Raw genomic sequence first — 20,373 nt, forward strand, 5'->3', positions numbered from 1 at the left:
TCGCTATGACGATTTTAATTCATGTTTTTAAGAATCACACAATCTACAAGTAATAAAATGCAATGACCACTACCTTCTACTAACTAAAGAGTCTTGCAAAAGCATTTTCCACAGATTAGTTTGGAGTGCTCCAAACGACCAAAAATAAAAGATTTTATCAAATCATTTTACTGGCCTCATCATAATCAGGAGGAGGCGATAGCACAGGAGGAGGCGAAAGCACAGTGTCAATCTTATCTTCTTGGTGGTAAATAGCGCCGACTTGTGTTACACAAACTAATTCCTTTTCGCGGTCGTCTTCGTAATCCGGATGCGTTCTACGCAATTGGGGTGTGGTCAATGTCTCCCATCTCTGTAGGAATTAAAAATGAAGTTCATACTGTGCCAAGAAATTCAAATAAACACGAATACATTACCAACTTAAAAATTCCCCATCTTAATCGGCCTAATAAGTAAATCAATCGATTCAATTCCAGAATGAAGTATTCCCTCCCACCCGAACCACTCACTGGTTGTGTTTACTAACCACACATCATACGTCACACAACATACGTCAACATACCTCTGAAAGAGTCCCACTTGTGGTCAACATCTTGTATATAGCGTATCCTGGTATGAACATGATAGAACTGAGGGCCAAGATCCAGCCAATACCTTCGCCCCATGCAGGATATTCGTACACCTTGTTGTACTTCAGAGGCTTGAATTTCACCATCGAGTAGATGAAAGTCGCCTGTGTACGAATAATTTTGAAAATGAAGACGTTGTATTGGAAGAATTACTAATCTACGCGTTTTCCAGATAGAAAGGAATTCTTCCCGTACCCACGGGGGATTTTTGTCGTCTTCGGTGTGGAATTATTACCATATTACCGGTACGTTGTATTCGGTGTAATTTCACTAATATTGTTTAGTTATTTAGAGTTATTGTAATACAAATTTGTGGACGTGGCTCGAACTATGCAAAGCCAGTTGTGCGCAAAAAAAATGTTGAGGATGCTTCAAAGATTGAATAAATGATCGGAGAAGAGTGGGGGAGGGATAACATGTAAAGGTAAAAGTGTTGGTCCACGTCCACACACGGTCAATCGATAATAACAAACTAATTCAGTAATGGAGGAACGGTGACTTCATATATATTTGAATTTATTCAAAAAATTCACTCACCGTGGTTAAAACAGGAGTAACAATAAGCCACAAGTATTTGATGATCGGCATCGGGCGATAACCGATCATGTTTGTAATTTTCATCCACATCTTCTCAGCACCTGCAATACGAACAACACGATTTACACCAAGTATCATAAAGTACATATTATCCTCGTGTTTCAGCAATAATTTATTCTGCTGGCGCACAATATATTAATTAATCCATATCACGGAACTATGGCAACTGGCATAATTTAATATTGCACTAGTATCGGGAATTTCGAAAAGTTAACAAATTTTGCCTCGGAAATTTTTATGGTATGGATGCTTGATACAACTGAATTCTCGTACGCTGGACTCGTGTTACTTAGATATTACAGAATTGCGAATGAGTGGGCATCATATATTATCACTGTAAAGAAAGAAAACTGCGTGAACATGGCACATTGATATCATGAATAATGTAATGTGAATAATGTCTAGTTATCTTCGGATGACATAAAATTATATTTCCACCATAAAAGACACCAGAGTTATTCCACCTATTTTTTCATCTCCCACGGATATGTGACATATCGGTGGCGAAATTCGACGGCAATATTCTACCAAGGAACTTTTTCCAGCTGCTTATTCAATACGAGCGTGGACCAAAGACCGAACCATTTTTATCCGCAATTTCACCACAAAAACACTGCCGGTCAAAAGTGAGCGCCCAACGACACGTGAAAGATGTCAGTCGATATTGATTCAATGCCCACCGTCAGAGAAAACAACTAAGGGAAGGGCATTCTACAAAATCACTATTGATATAGGTGACGTAAGCGCAAAACCATTCAACAAATAACGGGAAGTCAAGAGATGAATATGAATGATGTAAAAAAATGAAACAGGAATAAGGCAGAAAATAATTTTTAAAGAAGAACGCTCTACATACACGGTAATTTAAAAGAATTTGTGGAACGAAATATTTACCTGAATTGCTGTATAAAAAGGGAACTAAAAATTAAGGCGATGAAAATCATCCAAAAAAAGTTTAAAAAAATCTGCAATCGCAAATTTGGAAAATGTATCAATTTTTTTGTAATTCAATTAAATGTATCTATTAACTACCATATATCCAAGCTATACATCCGGACTCGAAAAAGGCCACCCACAACAGACAAACTCCACTGGCCGCGTAGTAGTCGAATAATTGAAACAGGTACATGCCACCCTGAAATTATTTATTATAAAGAAAAAAAATAGTATATTATGCAAGGTATGACAGAAAGTGAGTTGTAAAATAACTGCGAATACCAAAATCGAACGTCATCGCGGTAAAATTCTTCAACGCCAGCTCACATGAGATCTTGATAATCAGAAAATAACCGGAATGCCAAGATAACTGTAAACAGGCGTTGCAATTTTACATCGATGACGTTAAAATACTGAAAGGCGGAATGGAGAATGTAAATGAAGACTTACGTTGGTAACCATAAGAAGCCCTATCAGATAGGACACAAAACACACTGCGGCTATGAATAGCTCTCGATTACGACCTCTGCGTAATTGCTTAGGGTAGAGGTCAACGAACGACGTCACAAAGCCTTCAACTTCGACGAACTGTTTAAATAGATATAAGAAGGTCAATATTAACTAACACTCAAAATCTATCAATTCATTTGAAGAAAAACAACAGTGACGATTAACGAATATTCGAAATCATGATGAAACGTTTGAAACTTTATATGCCAATTGTCAACATGCACACACGCTGAAATTTGTTATTGTCAACATAATATATATGAAACACAAAATCCCCGATGGCATATTAACCTACGATCTACTGTTCAAAAATATACAATATATACCTGGCTATCAAGTCCCAGTAGTATAATCATTATGAAAAACAAAATTGCCCACAGTGTTGAAAGCGGCATCATAGTAATTGCTTTGGGATAAGCTATAAAGGCCAGACCCGGACCTGAAAACAATCAATCATAAGATTTATTTTTCATAACATCACGACAAAGCAACATGGTCTTTTAAATTCGCGTGCCGGAATTTTAAGATAATAAAACAATTAATTCATATATCATGCTGGTGGTGTCGAATTTTATTTCGCAACAATGACTGACTGAAAATATTTGAGGTTTGGTGGGCAAGTAAAAAACGTAGTTGTAAAATTACCAGACTCGGCGACTTCCGATATGTCCACGCCTCTTTCGTTTGCCATAAATCCGAGGACGCTGAAAATCGCAAAGCCGCTGATAAAGCTCGTTCCAGAGTTCAAAAGACTAAGTGCGATGCAATCCTGTATATAATAATTAGGAGATTATTAAAATGAGAGGAGATTAATAAACCATCTGCGATAGCGTCCACATTAATTACTGTATAAAAGGGCGGACGAATATATCATTTATATCGTTTTAATTAGGCACCTTGTATATTATGAACAGATAAAGATAATAGAGACGAAATGAATCACTATATAAAAAAGCAGACGAATATTTTATTTTATATCGCTATAATAAGGCCGTGTATGTCATTGACAGATTGCGATATGAAAGCGCGGTGACCCTGAAAACTACTTGGCTTGTTTTGATTCCACTATTGAATAAACGAATTGAAGATATCAAAATATTTACACAAATTAGAAAACGTGCTCATTCACACAAGAGATTCTCGCTGTCATCATGCGATGTTGAATTACTAAAAAAAAACGCAATATACACAAACCTTAAAACAGTTGTTATGGTACTTATTATAACTTCCTAGAGACACCATAGCACCAAGACAAATCGCATAGGAAAAAAAGATCTGAGTTCCAGCGTCCAACCACACCTGTATAAAAATAGACACTTGTGAGTGTGAATTAAAAAATGATGACAATTCTAATTTTTCCACATTTATATTCGAAAGGAAAGAGGTAATAATGAACGTGATACAAGCATATCAAAAAAAGCCATCGAATGACATATCGTATTGGTTATTACATCGATACCACTGCTCTACAAAACTGTTAGATTTCTGAATTATCACAGCAAACTGGAATATTTAAACAGTTCCCACACTGATAGTGCAAACGATAACAGAGAAGCAAGCAGCAACGTTTATGAGTAATAACCTGTGGATCTGAAAGTCTCTCCCATTGCGGCACCAGATAAAAGTAAATTCCGTCTACAGCACCGGGTAATGTCACACCTCTGACAAGTAGAACGATAAGCATAACGAATGGAAATGTGGCGGTAAAATAAACGACCTGTGGATAGAAATTTGAAAATTCAGCATTAATTTGTATCGATCCTTATTAGAATGAATTCGGTGTCGGATTTTTTGTACACATATTTCGTATTAATGTCTTGGTTTGCCGCGCTGAGTTTTTTAAAAATATGGCAATGGCATCGTTAAAATTCTCGTCTTACAACTTTCATTGCAATATTTAAACAATGTTCGGACAGTAATACGGAGCAATTTCGACCATGATAGAATTTAACATAGAAATTCCTGCTTCACTTCTTAGCATGTTACAACCGAGGAATTGTCTTATGTAAAATTGAGATGAAAGCAGAATTAATAAAACAAGGTGAGTTTGAAAACAATCGATTAGACATGAGTCCCGTGTGAATTAAAAAACACTAGTCACTTAAAAAAAAATTGTTTATATCATCCAACGTTGTGCCTTCATGGTATGTTGCTGAAACATTAATAGCAGTTATGTATTTTTCGGGCGAGAAACCTCTATTGAATTTGAATACGTTTCCATACCTTCCCGGTGGACTTCACTCCTTTCCAAATGCAGAAGTAGCAAATCACCCATGACGCCAGCAAGCACAAAGCCAATTCCCATCTAATACCACCTATATCACCAAGCCCGGAGGAGAGGCCGAGAACTCGTCGTCTGTGTGGTGTTCACAATTGAAGCGATTTCGTAGTTTATCGTTGACGAACGAATGTTGAAATTGATAAGAATGCACATATAAAAAAGAAGCAAAAATTAGCGGAATGGTCTACAAAATTTCTAGACCAACGGGACAAACAAATAATTCGTTTAAAATGTGCGGCCAATCATTTTACATCTCCCGATGCCAAATTAAATTAATTAGTATCACCAAAAACACCAAGTTCATCAGTTTTGTTTGCGATCGAAGTAATTCTCATTTAATTATTAATTAATTGAAATTTGCAAAAATGAGAATTTTGAGGAGAATTTTTATAAAATTTCCAATTATCTGTCAACAAAATTGTGTTTTATCATAAACACAATGAGGCTACAAAAGAAGATAATGTCGTTATTTCAAATGCACAAATATATCTATCTACAAAACCAACGGAAGCAGCCTGTAATTCAACATGTAAGTTAAAAAACATTTCCAAAAAGGATGATATTATATTTTAAGAGATTTCGTTACACTGATACAATACTGACTCCCAGAATTCTGTTTCGGGGCTGGTGAAGTTTCCTTCGCATAACGACGTGTTGACGAGATACCCTGAAGTGGTTGTGGCTTGACTTGAGGCGGTGGTGGAAGACCAAATGGAGCTGTTGCTACTTTGGTTTGCAGTGGCATTGAGAAAGTTCGTATTATTACTGAGTTGCTTAAGGGTTTTAAAGTCCTCCACGCAGCATGGAGTGTTCCAGTATTCGCCACATTTAGCCCAGGGTAGGTCCAGCGTAAAACTTTGGAATAAGTAGAAGACTGCCCAGGCAAGAATAACAATGTAGTAAATGTTGAGAAGGCTGACTATCACCATGGAAGCGTATCCAATTCCTGGAAAATCATCATCATTCTTCAACGATTTTGTGTTTTGGTTTTTTTAATTTTATTCCCAAAACAAAAACGTCAAATCTTATAGGTTATATTAAAGGGCTGTGGTCAATCTCCGATGCATTTTAAAACAATCCAAGATTTTCCAACACTGAAAATACTCAACCAACACAAAAGCAACAAATTAACTTCCATTCAAATCTATTGTGCATGAATGTTCACAAGAAATCCTATCAAAACAAACGCCACATTTCGGTTGAAGTTTCCGGGATTTTGGTTAAATTAAATTTTTTGTATATAACTCTCGTGTATATTGCACAATACATATTGACGGTAATGGAATATTTAACGTCAGAATCCTATCCACTATTAAATTACTGAAATATATCGGAGAAATTACTAATTTTATTATTCGATTCTATTTAAAATATTATGGAGAATTTTCATTTCATTTTTTGTTTATTCACAATATTGTGAACCCATGATCTTTTAACAAAATACAATGACATGCAGTCACAGGTCCCGTCATCAATAATTGAATAAGTCATTTGAATGCACAATGCGGAAAGACGCGCACAGGCGAACCATATGTTTCGTTGCCAAGCGAAAAAATACTGTGGAAATGTACTGGCTCGTATAGGAAAATACCCAGTAAGTCTCCCACTGTGTATAGCGATTTTCTATCGACGTGATACGCGACATGGTCGTGAATCGCGAAGCGTAGCAACGCCGGCCGTCTGGAAAGCGGTATATTGAGCACAATAAGAAATTTTCTCCCGCGCTTTGTTGCCTGAGCTCTTCACCAAAAATACCGCGGATTAATTTTGTACGTGACCATACGTGTATTGACTTTTTGACAAACGGAAAAGTTTTAAAGAAATACGATGTCTTTAGGCTATTCGATAAATTTCTGTGGCAATTGATATCTAACCTAATCTGAACAAACTCTTGTATACAGTAAACAGAATGGAAAAGCAAGAAAATAACTATTTGTTGGATTGAGAGTTACACGCTATCTATTGATTTTGCTGAAAAGCAAAACATGCGCTAATCCTTGCAATAATTTCATGGAAGTTTTAATATTTGAGAGGACGATTTCAGGTGATACTGGATTCTTGGTACTAAAAGACGGTTGGAACTTATTAAATGAGGCGAATTTAAGATCAGGGCCACCGCGCAGTCATGTTATTTAACCATGGATTTTGGCGGCAACAACTCTTTATTTTCGTAAATGGTTTGCAATGCATGGACCGATTTTGCGCCGTTACATGATAGGGCGACCTACAATATATATTATGATTACATAATGATTAATTCCGTATTACGATGTTACTTCAAAATTCAACAGTACACAAACTGTCAACTTCAATTGTTATCGAAGGGTTTCAGTCCAATCATAATCAGTATTCACGGTGTGGTTCATTATTTTTGCGATTGACAATACCAAAACCATTTTAATTCTGGGTGCGCGGGTGGCTTTCGTTCCAACGCAAAATACAAGGTTTTGGTTGATATTCCTAAATATCGGCGACGGATGACTGAGGAAATGCGCCATTGAAATGAAGCTGGAGCAATTACGGAGCGCTGGGATAGCAAACCACAATAAGCCGCATATCACGTTTTTCCTAGATTTATTTGTATTGTTGATAGATCATTTTATCATTCGAAATGTAAATAGGCTACTTATAGCCGGAGATATTCTCATGTTTGTGTTGAATTTGAACTCCAGATATTATTAGGTTTTTCACAACCAAAAGGTTCTCGAGATATTTATATCGCTTTAGAGATCTATACTTTTCAACCTATATTTTATTCATTTTGTACTCCTATTCAGTGTCAATAAACCGAAATGTTAAACCAAACAAAAACACTCCAATGGGCCAGCCTCATGGCCAGTCTTAGCTTGATACATATAGCATAGAAAAGCATAAAGTATACAAAAAGGTCATCTTTTGTTACACAGCAGGATACCTGTCGACCTCACCTTGTCGCAGTTGCCTGCTGGGTACAAAAGGAAAGCAAAATTAAATAGCTATCACAGAACAGAGAGGATTGTTCAGGTGGGAATAACCAGTGAATTCATATTAGGATTCGAGCAATTAATGGCTGGCAGTGTACTAATAACTTGCCACAAATAATTATTTAATTAATCGAATTTTCCGAAATCTAGATTTCTGAATACATGGCTTCCCATCTGACATTACCTACTCTGGGGTGAAAAAGATTTCTTCTATTGTAAATGCAAGTCAAGAAAAATAATTGCCCACATTGTAGACTGACAAAATCAGTTAAGCTATTACATTGGCAGTATCCTTTATAAACTTGTCAGCATTAGGCTTTGAAATTCATTTCAAGATTATTTTAAAAATGACAGTGGCTCATAATTATGTCCTTGTGTGGTTACACCTTCTTGATATAGATAAATGAACCAAATGTGTTTCTCAACACAAATTAAAATACATTAATAAAATGCATTGACTGAAGTAGAAAAATCGTACATTTTGTAGGGAAAGCAATTCAAATAAAAATAATGGGAGTAATGATATTACATTGATCATAGAAAGATTTGAAATTATCTGCTTCTATATTTTCTGTACTAGCTGGGGGGAAACATTTATTTTATCTACTACAATGAATGTATATATTAATATGTTATATTAATAATATCACCAATGCATGCATTTGTAAAATATCTTGCAACACAGATGTTGTTGTTGAGTCTTGTTGCATCGTCATCTATGCGGTTGAACCTGCTTGTAAAAAAACTGAAAAATCGATGCTCACCTTTTGCAATTGGGACTAATTTCCAACTTGTTACGCCACCTTCTGACATATACTGCCCAAGAGCGACTTCAAGAAAAAAGATAGGAATACCTCCACCAATCATGAATACAACATAAGGTATCAAAAAAGCACCTGTAAAAAATAAATGAATCTTTTGTACTTTACTTATGGACTTTATACATGGTAGTAATTACTAATTCCCCACACGTGTGGCCCATAATTGATATCATATGGCCCGCAAAATTTTTTTGAAATGACAATAAGGTTGGCCAAGAATAAGCAATCTACTAATGTACCACCGTTAGTTTACTCTAAATAGTATCAGAGAAAGAATGAGCTTTGTGATACTGTCATCAGATTGTAAGCAAATACAGATAGTTTAGATATAAAGGGATGTTTTATTTGGAATGAACATCCATTTTTTTTTCAATTTCATAGGCTACCAGGTTTGTTGTGAAGTGAAAAGCAAGATATAAATATTTGGGTCCACAAAAATTCTGTGTGACCCACACAGTAACCTTGGTTGCCATAAGTGGAGCAGATGTCAATATGCAATTCATAGTTCACCATTATAAATTTTAAATGCAAATAATATTGACTTTTCGGGGGGAAAATCAAGATAATGTCTGCAGAAATTGCTATTTTCAAGTCTCTAGATAACAAAAATATTTATTTATTAAAAAAAAAACTCAGTTTTATTGTCATTATTTTTAACGCAAGCATATTTTATGAATGCTTTTCTAAACAGCAATTAAACATATGGTCTGATATAAACCCAAGCCTTATCAGTCGTGGAATAGATACAATCATGTTATATCACTTTGCCATATAGGACCTTATTATAGCAAAGATAAAAAAACCAAATGGCATTAAAAGTCATCCAATATCATATACACGGCGCACAGGCACATAGCGACTTCAGGAAATTAGCAATTTCCTCTCCGGATTGTTCAATGATTATGCACTGCAAAATATGACTGAAACAAGCTTTGAAAAATGTATGAGCTAACTTATGTAACAAACTATGAGATTATGTATGTTGTTATGCAACAAAATTCTACACTCAAAGTTTCCAACATACACATTCAACTTGAAATATGCTAATATGTGTTGAAATTCTTATTGGATCAAAATTATTTTAACAATGTGTGTCTGATTATAACTGGCAGTTCTCAATTCTAAATCACCATTTATTCTTGCTTTTTATAATTATACTCTATGCTGTAATATTATAATATGTTTGATTCCAATTGTCAATAACATATTGCTTTATCTAGTGGCAAAAATCAGTATATATCAAAACATGTAGGACTGTAGGCAGAAAGTGTGCAGGCAGGCAGACTTCACTACCGGTAGTTAGTTATGTTTATCGGTTTATGCTGAGAATTGAATGAAAACGGTATTTTGAACTTAATTAAATATAATAATCGAACAAAATATCTAGAATATTTAGAGTAGAAAAACTCGTGTCATTTTCCCCTGCTCTATCCTTCATTTGAAGTTATTTTGCATTTTCATCCCATATTTAAAATTCCAAACATTGTAAACAACTAGCCACATTTGTTAGTTTAGTCTACATGTCATGATATAATCATGTGATGATATCATAGGCAAAGAATTTCTGCGACTCCAGAGGAGTCTCCACTCTCCATCATGAATAAAGAAAAGAAAACATTTTACAAGTCATATTAGACTATTCACACCAGTATAAATTTAATTTTCACCCATATTTCTGATCTTAGCGCAATTAACCCATGGGAGGGAAATTATTTTATGATGATAACACTATTAATAAGATGATAACAGCCTCAATAAAGTGGTCTGAATGGAATGCATTTGCTGATGGGTTATGGCACAGCGCACAGGCTCCAAGCAATCAAATGAAAATGAAGGGCAATCTGACACTCATAATATAACAGTATATATATCTCGTAGGCATGCTATTCTCATGAGGATATTATAATAACCTTTATGCTGTGTTATCATTTCCTGATGTGATTTAATTAATTTGGCATTCGCCTACCACAACATCATAGTCACTGCATTATGACAGTTAAAACTTTGTTTTATAATTTAATAAGACCTTTATTTAGGCTTATTAGCTCATGATCATAAAACCATAAATAATTATGTAAAACAATTTATTATGCAAAATAAGGTTGTAAAACCGTAACTGCAAATTTTTACTTGGCAACTGAGCAGCAACATTTTACAAAATACTTGAAAAAATTTACAAGTGTCCATACTATTGCAACTGAAAGATCAAGCATTAGGACAGATGTTTTGATAATTAAAAATGGGGATTGTTTTTTTTTTGCTGATAAAGATGTTGTAATATCGGTAGTTTTACATATAATATTAATTTGCTAACTGAACTAATAACAAAACTACTAAATTTGATTTGAAATTGTGGATTTGGAATATTAAGAAAAGCTTTAATAGTGGTCGAAAGAAAATAATTCAAAAGGGTATAAAGTAAAAAACAATTTTGTATAAAGAATGAATGTATATAACTTTATTGATGAGCACATCGATAAAATTCATGAAACAATTTTAGGGAAAAGTGTAATGGCGTATCGAACTGAAAAATGGAAACAGATTTGCATATTGATTCACATTTCCTTATCTGACAATTTATTTGGATAATACCAAGATATGGAAATTGGCAAATGGAAACAAATATATGGAGGACAATATATTCTTAGTATGATCTCATTAACAAATTCCTACAACATTACCCATTCTTTCAAACCCAAAATATTTGTGCAATCGAAGCTAAATGAAATCCTGATAGAATTTAGCTTCACTAACAAAAATTGAAATCCAACTGTAAGTTCAATAAAAACAGGTATCTCACCTCCTCCATTCTTGTAGCAAAGATACGGAAATCGCCACACATTCCCCAATCCCACAAATCCACCAGCAACGGACAGAAGAAAATCAGTTTTTCGAGACCATTTCTCTCTAACAATTGCTTCACCTGAATCAGGTTTCTTGGTCTCCTTTTCAATCCCATTGAAAAAATCAGACTCCATCAAAACCTGTAGGATTATGTGCAGCTTAAGTTGACCAGATAATTCAATAAAATTTGATATTGATGAGCAAATTGAATGACCAAATTATTTATTAATAGGAATCTTGGGCGCTCCCGAAGTATGTGCACCAAGATGGCGCACAACCTGAACCCTAACCTGGTACACAACTATGTTCAGGTTGTGCGCCATCTTGGTGCACATAATTCTGGAGGTCCGAATCTTGGTACACCTCAATTATCAAATCTACAGCCAGACAAAATTATTTTGGTTAAAATAATGAAAAAATTCATACAACAGAATAAAAAAAATCATGTAATGCTGTCATAGACATTATATGGAATGGTGACCGTACATTTGAACCCATGCGTATATCCACGGGTTCAATCTATATGCGGGTGCTAAAACCCATGGGTTAGGGTTAGTATGGGTTTAACTATGCGTGAAACGAAAAAAATTCCATAGGTGCAATAGCATACAGGTGCAATTGTCATGGGTTCAAATGTACGTGGGTTCAAATGTAATGGAACCTATGGAATAGGATACTCAAATATAACTATCCAGAGGGAAAAAAAATGTAACATATCTCAAATCATATAATGAACGACCTGACAATATTTGATAGTATTAATTATTATTACGCAGATTCACATTAAATGTTCACCCAGAGAGTGACTGTCATGTCATATGCCCTTTCAAATTCACAGAGCAAAATTTAATAGAACAGATAGAAGGAATTGGAAAATAAAAACAACAAATACATTTAGCAATATACCTCAGCTGGTAAGAGACTATCTTGCTGGTCAATTTCACCATTGCAATAATCAATTTCACCATTCATATTACTGGATGGCTTACTAGAGTTGCTTCCTTCAACCATTTTGATTTTTGTGCACGTAACGTAATGATACCAGATAATGGAAGTTTGGCATAAATGTAGGTTACAAACTTCTGTTGTATATCTGAAACGATAATATATAATACATTTCAAAACTGATTAATTCAATTGAAAATTATTATTCCTCAAGTGCAGAAGTGACAGAGTGCGGGCATGTAATGTCAGATTGTAGTTTATTGCAGGGCTACTCAACTGGCAGACCGCGGTCCGAATCCGGACCTTTCGAGTATTGGATTTGGACCGCACCTAATCCATTAATTTGGATCATTAGCCCCACTTTTTAAGTTTTCTTTCATAAAATGAATTTTATAACTTTGAATATATATGAATAGCTATACGATCAGCAGACAATCATTATCCGCTCGAGGAAGTGCGCATTTAAGGATTCCGAAATATTATATCTGGAAAGACCGGATCCAAATAATTTTGAATGCGGATCCTCGGTAAAAATAGTTGAGTAGCCCTGGTTTATTGGATCCGATTCCCACTTTATTTCGCCAACACCCAATACTGCAATAACAATTTCAGTGGTGAAATGTGTTGGAAACACCTTTCTTCAATATAAATCAAAAAACAACATTGGACATTCCCAGTATATCCAGTCCAGTACTTAAGGACTACTTAGATATACCTACAAGCTAAACCATCTGTACACCCGAGTGTAGAACTAACTTGCTTGACAAATAATGACAGAATGATAAGGTTTCCATGATGTAAGATGACAATATTGAAGATTCTTTTAGAGATTTAGATTCTTGAAGAATTTAGTATGAGAATTGGTGGCCGAGATTAATAAATCTAATGCATTAAAAAATCAAATCCAATCATTATAGCATTTAACTAAATGATCACCATAATCAAAAGATTTATATCTTTCGCATTTCACTTAAAACAAGCAGGAACTTCAGAACTTTTTAACTAAATCAAATCTTTTCAGGGCTGTCATTTTAACATTCAGACTCTAGTTCAATTAAACTCACAACTGTTGCTAGTGGACTGAATTCCATCATCTTTTTAGTCCTGCCAACAAGCCATTTAAAAATTTAAGTAGCTGTGTACTCTTAACAATATTTTTTTATTTGAATGCATTTTCTGATTTAACTTGAAACCAGCAGGAACCAGAACTGTCCAACTAAACAATTTCTCTGTGGCTTATTATTGGCGACAACATTATTATCTATATTGCTGTATAGACTCCACTTTTCAACCAGTTGGTACTGGCTATTTATTGTACCTCATAAATCTGATTGAGTAAATACTGAAATACTGCACTTTAATGAACCTTGTGTCTGGTGCATCAAATTCAATATAAAATTTACCTTTCTGCCTTTCCAGTGTTTCACTTTTTTATGTCTGTATGTCAGAATCATTTCTGCATTGGGGCAATTTATAGTGAAGCTTACTGCAATATTGGTACCGTATGCTAAACTTGGAAACTAAACAACTAGATAACTTGAAATGGACTAAAATTCTACATTCTTCATTGAAAAAGCAAAAAACAAGCATTGCTTCAGGCTATTTTTTTGCTGAATCAGCAAATCATACCATAAACAGTTGCGCAATTGTTAAGATACTACCGTACCAGCGATGTCCCAAGGCTTAATTTTTATTAATCAATACTGCAATATGCTGATGTGCAAGTAGGGGTACCGGTACATGCACGGTCAGACGGTGACACTGGAGTCTTAAGTCTGTAAGAGCGGTACCGGTACCGCACCCGTAATTGCCAGCTCGCGGTTCGTGCCCAGCCATGCAATAGAACGAAATAACTGACAACACAGACTATCGGTTGAGGCTACTGAATTTTATCCTGATATCCTTTGTATACATCATATTGTGATTTTGCAAACAATGATAGGGAATTAACATTACAACTGTACAAATACAGAAATGACTGAACAAGAGAGCGGCAGAAATATCAATTTTCATGAAATTACAAAATGCATTAGTTCATGTTCCTGAGGGGTGGAAAATAATTTACTCTGTTGACATTGAACAATAAGTTAGTGATCATTTATTAGTAGAGATGAGCAATTTGCTAAACAGCTGGTAAAATTTGAACCGTTTGAGCGCAGGCATCGTGATTTAGACAACAGGCGAATGAGCGAGCACGCAGCCACGCCGCCCACGAAAACAACTGATTCACGCCGCCGTGAACCAGTTCAAACTACGACTGGAATGAGAGAGATAGTTTTTGGGTTTTCAAACCGGAAAACACAATGTACACACACACACATATGTGAATAAAACATTATGAAATGTTATGTAAAATTGATGGAAACTTCAATGTTTTGTTGCAAAACAAGTTTTCAAGTTTGGTTGTTTCTGTCTTCTTATTAGCAAATGTCATTAAATGTCAAAAGTTTTCGTTATTTCCTCAAAAACAGCAGCGTAACAACGTAAGCGTAAGTTGTTAATATTGTGATTCGCATTTCGTCACATAATTGTTGTAACAAATTGTTTTGTACTGTTCACTACTTGGGCACACCCAATTTACACTTGAGTAAAAGTTTCCGTAAATTTTATATTATCGTGTTCATATGTATGCTGTTATTACTTCATTCAGAATGTTGTGATGTGCTTTTCCACTAATGTAAGTTCAGCCCTCGTCATGAACCATGCTTCAGGATTTGTCTATTTCATCGATCTTCTCGTCGCCTTAGTCTGGGTTGTTCATCTCTTTTTTGTTTTTGGTTATAGACGAAAGATGAAATACAATTCATTGTATATACTGCATCACTGCTTGGTAACGTGACAACTGTACCGCGTTCCATGTTCCCAGGCCCCATGACCCCTAATCCCAGAAAAAGTCTTCTAACTGGCATCTAAGAGAATGATAGCTAATTCTATCCTCATTTATTGCAGCCTTTGGGCCTGATTTTTAAAGACAAAATGGTAATTGAGTTATTTGCTTTATAATTAGAATTGGTAAGCACTACTAAAACCAACGATTAACATACCACTAAAACTGACAGGTAGCTACCGATACCAAGAAAACGAGCCAACCAATCCGCCCACGTGAAATTGTCCGGGCGACTGCACAAATTTCCATTGTGAAATCACCATTAACTTTTGCTGATTTGTCACTGTTGCCAAAATAAATCTGCACGATGCTCAATTTATCAATAGATTCTATTTGCACTAGGTCTTGTTACTACGTCATCCAATGTCTTTTCTGTAGTCGACGTTATGTAATCAGTGAAGGCCGAAATTTTTTAATATTATAAAGAATGAGATTCCTCAAAATAGTTTTTCCCCGTAACTGACCTTCCACATTGTGACGAAACAACAGCACCTACACTGTAATTGTAATTTCCAAATGGTTTAATTTGCAAACACAGCCCTGACGGATGGGATGGGGTCTGTGAACGACAGCGGTAAATATCAAGAAACGTGATAAAGAGATAACGGTTAGGCATGAAATATGTTTCAATGTTCAGAACATCCCGATGGAATAGAATGTCAGTCTTCATCAGCTCTGGAGCTCGTTTTCGGCTGCTTTGCGCGACTCTTAACTGGAGATTGGACAAACATAAATGAAGATATTGTTGTGTCGTCTGTGGTCGTTCTTGTTTTTGTGATCTCCTGGTAAGACTACAGTTTATACACATAGGGTAGGGATTTGCATATTTATCCCAGGAGAGGGGAAAGGCGATAAGACGGCTTAATCATATGGCGAACCACGGCCTCTCGTCCGGTTACAAGTCAATGTCGGTATGAAATTGTTTAGACAGTTATTTGTTTTTTGGAAGCATGGACTTGGTGGTGGAGGAAGCCGTAACCGACCAGCGCTTACGTAAACCACCCTGCAGCGGTGAGGAATCCAGCAATCCTCTCGCACATAACTACACTATATGGAATGTAGTACTACTTCATGATTTTCGTTACATATGCGCTAATTTTCAGCTAAATGATATGCTGTCAGTCAGAGCGGCTGCGAACTGTAACAGAACCCATGTTGATGTCACTAGAAGTATACAAAATTTGACGGTACCTTCAATTAAAGTGCCGGTTATTGTTTCCCTAATACAATGACTTTTCTGTTAACTTTATGTGCAAATATCTCTAACAAATTATTTATGCACAAGATTCAAACGGCAATCACTGGAAAAAGACTTCTCACTATTTCTAATAAATTTTTCTCAAGAAATCCGCTTGTTGAATTCCCGTCCGCCAATAAATCTTCTCGACAGTTTTGACTTGAATTATCCCAAGTCCCGTGTCTGCCGCTTAAAACTCAACAATAGATAATACTAACAAGTAACAACATCCATACCTTTGCAGTTTTCACTAAATGGGGGCTCGGGACCTCGAATAAGACAAAGTTGTAATTGTAATATGTATCTAGGAATGATTTATACTCCTGAGTCCTGAATTCTGTAAAAATAATGCATTTAATTATTTGCTTTCGTTTGTTGGCTTTCGTATTAGTAAACACGGGGCAACATAATTTGTATTGTATGTGACACTTTTCGCACTAAAACTCATCTTGTGCATTATTCCGAATTTACCATAATAATAACAAAAGTGCATTGCACAAATTAATGAACAAGCAGGTTGAATAGCAGTGGAAATTCACAAAATCTGAAAATTTGGCAAAGAGTAAAATTAGTAGACGCTTCCGTCTTTAACTAGAAATATATTATGAAAACCATCGCTTCGATATTGAGTGGATTTACACTAATTTACAGGTATATAACCTTCTGTATGCTTAAAATTTCTTCGTTATGGGAGAAATCGAAAGAACAATCGGCACAGTATCAGCATCAGCTCAACACCTCATTGGAATCTCAAAGGAATGACGAAGAAAACTCTCCCGAAGAGTCAACACCAGGTAGATGATATAATGGACCTCTTAAAAGTGGTTTTATTTTGGCTGTGTTGAGGTATCGAAATACCCAGGCTTGTCCATGGGAATCCCATTGAAAACGTCCCATAGGATGGGATGGGACAGCACACATTTTTATTTCCCATGGGACACGAAAACCGTATGATTCTCGGGGAAATGATGGTAAAACATTTCGTTATGGACTTCGTGTCCATATATTTGAGTATAGCTCTCTTGTTGGTTATAAAGAACAAAAGATATTCAACATTAACAATATACTTCGTGAAGGGGCTGATGGACACATGTATAATAGTTATGAATATAAAGTTAACAAAGTCCGTGAATTTTGTTGTTTTGCACGTCTCTTCGTATAATACATTTAGTCCTATTTGGTAGACGCTAAACCTAAATTTAACAATTTTTATGTACAATTTTATTCCAATGGGAATGAATCCCATGGGGTGGGATGGGACAGCCATAATTGCTATGGGGTGGAAAGGGACAGAAAAATATGTCCCATAGACAAGCCCAGAAATACCAGTTTCTTCCCGCTACCCTCGCTATTATGTGTTTTGGGGTGACGCTCAATATAGTACGCTCATAAACTCCCAAGAAGATGAATTAAATTTGTAACGTGTTTGATAATATCACACGATAGGTATTAGTTATGTCAATTGATTATGTCGTTAATTAATAATGTTGTTTGATGCAATTGCACGGATTGAGAACCGCGTTATGCAGGCTAATTAATCATTGTGCTGGAATCGATTGAGTTTTTTATTGTGCACAAATTACCAGCGATAGTGCATCCAGTGTTTATATATATATCCGCTATACATTTAAAAATGTACTTGCTTATTTTGTAAATGTGTGGATTTCACAGGCTTTTAGGATTTACTCACTATAGCATCGGGAAGGATCGCGCCTTGGTTCAGTTTTCATGCGCTAAATTCGAGAAACCACCTACCGGTCGGTACCTATTCGCGCCACCAAGTTTTATTGCACATCGACTTGACTAAAGGCATAGCCTCAGTTTCATAATCTTGCCCTTCATATTTCCCGCGCTTAGTAATTATTGATATAAGAAAAATTATGTAGATTCATTAAAGGATTCACACAGAAATTGATATATATAGAGAACGTAAAGTGAGAATAATATTTTAATCAAAAGAAATCGACGATAATTCTAATCCATCTAATCCAATCCCAACCGAAATTTTCAGCGAGTCTTATGACTTAGCTTTGGAAAAAACGTCAGTGAAAGAATAATTATGAAAAAAATTTTTGATCCGAATACCGAAAGAAATGTCATTTTTTAATTAAAAATAATGTATCACAGATAACGAGAGGCCTGTACAGAATAACGCTGAAATGTTGGACCAACAAGCCGATACTTCTGTTGATGCGGATTTTCGGGCGGCTGGTGATGGTTGGGAAGCCGACGATGATGTGGATTATATAGTTGATACAGATTTGATACAAGGACATACGGCATATTCAGACGAAGACTCCGAAGATGACGTTGTAGTTCTGCGCCGCATCATTATGGTAAACTTCACTGCTTGGTATTAACACTAGTTTACGCAGAAATAGCACATAGTGGCACAGAAATCTCGTATTTAATTTTAATTAGGTTTTATCATTCACGATGGATTTAAAATGGTACAGTACAGTTTTATATCTGGTGGGTATAACATAAGTAAAGAAAATGAACCTCACAATCCTCGGTTCAGTAATGTTATACGATGGGATTTTAACTCGCCTTTTTATGTAGTGTTTTTACATTGGTCGACTATAATAATCGAACATACCAGCTAATCTTCAATCAATGTAAAATACATTCTCAATTCATAGATCAATTGTTGGAATGATGTCATGTTGCCAAAATCCCAAATAGATATACACTAAAAACATATTGTTATACATATGTTACTTTATGATTAAGTTTATGTTGGGGAACCGAATAATAACAACTAGTCCAACTTGTCAAAATGCGATACATATTATTAAATGATTTGAAGTTTTGTAATTAGTGCACCAATTTACACCTGCATATTTATCAATCTGCATTCGTTTACGAAATTATGAGATAAATAATAAGAAACAGTTTGGCAAGAAAAATCTTTTTATATTTCGCATATGGTCCATTTAATGAGGTGCAATTATATCGGGAGCTTTTACACTCCAAGCGGCGTTGTTATTTGTCCCTTCGATTGCGCTAAAGAGCTGTATTAGGAATGAAAATATTCCGAAGAGTTTCATAATTAATTGTGCGCGTTCCGCGTATATATGAATTAAACGGAATTGGTAATACTGACTGCGTATATTGATTCCAGGCAGCGGATGACGTCACCGCACAATTACCAGAGTCGGAAGACGTTCCCTCCAATCAAGATCAACCAGATGCAGAAGTGACATCCATACCCGACCAACAGGAAGTATGCCTATTCAACATATGTATATGCCAGTGTTTCATACTTGTCCTTTGTCACTGGTGAAAAAGTCGTTTTCAATTTTTTCTTTTAGTTAAATCAAACGGCTGAAAACGTATTAAGCAATATTGTTGAGTTCATTGAAGCTTGTGGCAACGAAGATGTGGTCGAGGAACATGGACCCGAGGCGAGTTCGACCCCCGTTAACGACGACGAAACTCAGGAGAATGTTGAATCCGACCAACCAACTGCAAAGAACGACACAGAACCCTAAACATTTTTTTTACAAGTTTTTAGCTGAATAACCTTTTAATAAAATGAAAAGTAATATATTTTACACTCGCGTCTTACATCGCGTTTAGTAAGAATTCCGCCATATTGAATTTTTGTGTATTAATGGTAAAAAAATCTGAATCTTCCACTTCCAAATTCCATTGCGACGCTCCAGGAGCCAGTAGTTATCAAATATTTAAATATGGAGAAGTACGTAAAATATTCCCAAG

General features: G+C 35.5%; 2 protein-coding genes across 2 annotated transcripts; one reads left to right on the forward strand and one right to left on the reverse strand.

Annotated features, from left to right (window-relative positions):
- On the reverse strand, nt 1–15,187 carry LOC120338506 (sodium- and chloride-dependent taurine transporter-like). Its single transcript, XM_039406527.2, has 15 exons — nt 15,168–15,187; nt 12,488–12,674; nt 11,538–11,721; nt 8,681–8,812; nt 5,557–5,899; nt 4,896–5,028; nt 4,255–4,389; nt 3,867–3,971; nt 3,318–3,441; nt 2,999–3,111; nt 2,613–2,750; nt 2,259–2,361; nt 1,167–1,267; nt 563–733; nt 1–352 (listed from the first exon to the last, which is right to left on the reverse strand). The coding sequence occupies exons 1-15, from the start codon at nt 15,170–15,172 to the stop codon at nt 158–160; spliced, it is 2,169 nt and encodes a 722-aa protein (XP_039262461.1). The 5' UTR covers nt 15,173–15,187; the 3' UTR covers nt 1–157.
- A 742-nt stretch (nt 15,188–15,929) lies between these two features.
- On the forward strand, nt 15,930–20,207 carry LOC120344766 (uncharacterized). The gene is made up of 5 exons (XM_039414082.2): nt 15,930–16,198; nt 17,302–17,444; nt 18,778–18,986; nt 19,775–19,876; nt 19,965–20,207. Exons 1-5 carry the CDS (start codon nt 16,035–16,037, stop codon nt 20,142–20,144), a joined length of 798 nt encoding a protein of 265 aa, XP_039270016.2. The 5' UTR covers nt 15,930–16,034; the 3' UTR covers nt 20,145–20,207.
- The last annotated feature ends 166 nt before the right edge of the window (nt 20,208–20,373 follow it).

This window comes from Styela clava, chromosome 1 (assembly GCF_964204865.1).
Source record: "Styela clava chromosome 1, kaStyClav1.hap1.2, whole genome shotgun sequence".
Taxonomy (NCBI): domain Eukaryota; kingdom Metazoa; phylum Chordata; class Ascidiacea; order Stolidobranchia; family Styelidae; genus Styela; species Styela clava.

Excerpts from the sequence above, each read along its gene's own strand:
- LOC120338506 (XM_039406527.2), bottom strand. Across the intron at positions 11,722-12,487 it reads ATAGTCTCTTACCAGCTGAG|GTTTTGATGGAGTCTGATTT; the intron begins GTATATTGCTAA and ends ATAATCCTACAG. Across the intron at positions 4,390-4,895 it reads GAGTGAAGTCCACCGGGAAG|GTCGTTTATTTTACCGCCAC; the intron begins GTATGGAAACGT and ends TTCTATCCACAG.
- LOC120344766 (XM_039414082.2), top strand. The coding sequence starts at position 16,035 with ATGTTTCAATGTTCAGAACATCCCGATGGAATAGAATGTCAGTCTTCA. Across the intron at positions 18,987-19,774 it reads TTCTGCGCCGCATCATTATG|GCAGCGGATGACGTCACCGC; the intron begins GTAAACTTCACT and ends TATTGATTCCAG. Across the intron at positions 19,877-19,964 it reads CCATACCCGACCAACAGGAA|TTAAATCAAACGGCTGAAAA; the intron begins GTATGCCTATTC and ends TTTTTCTTTTAG.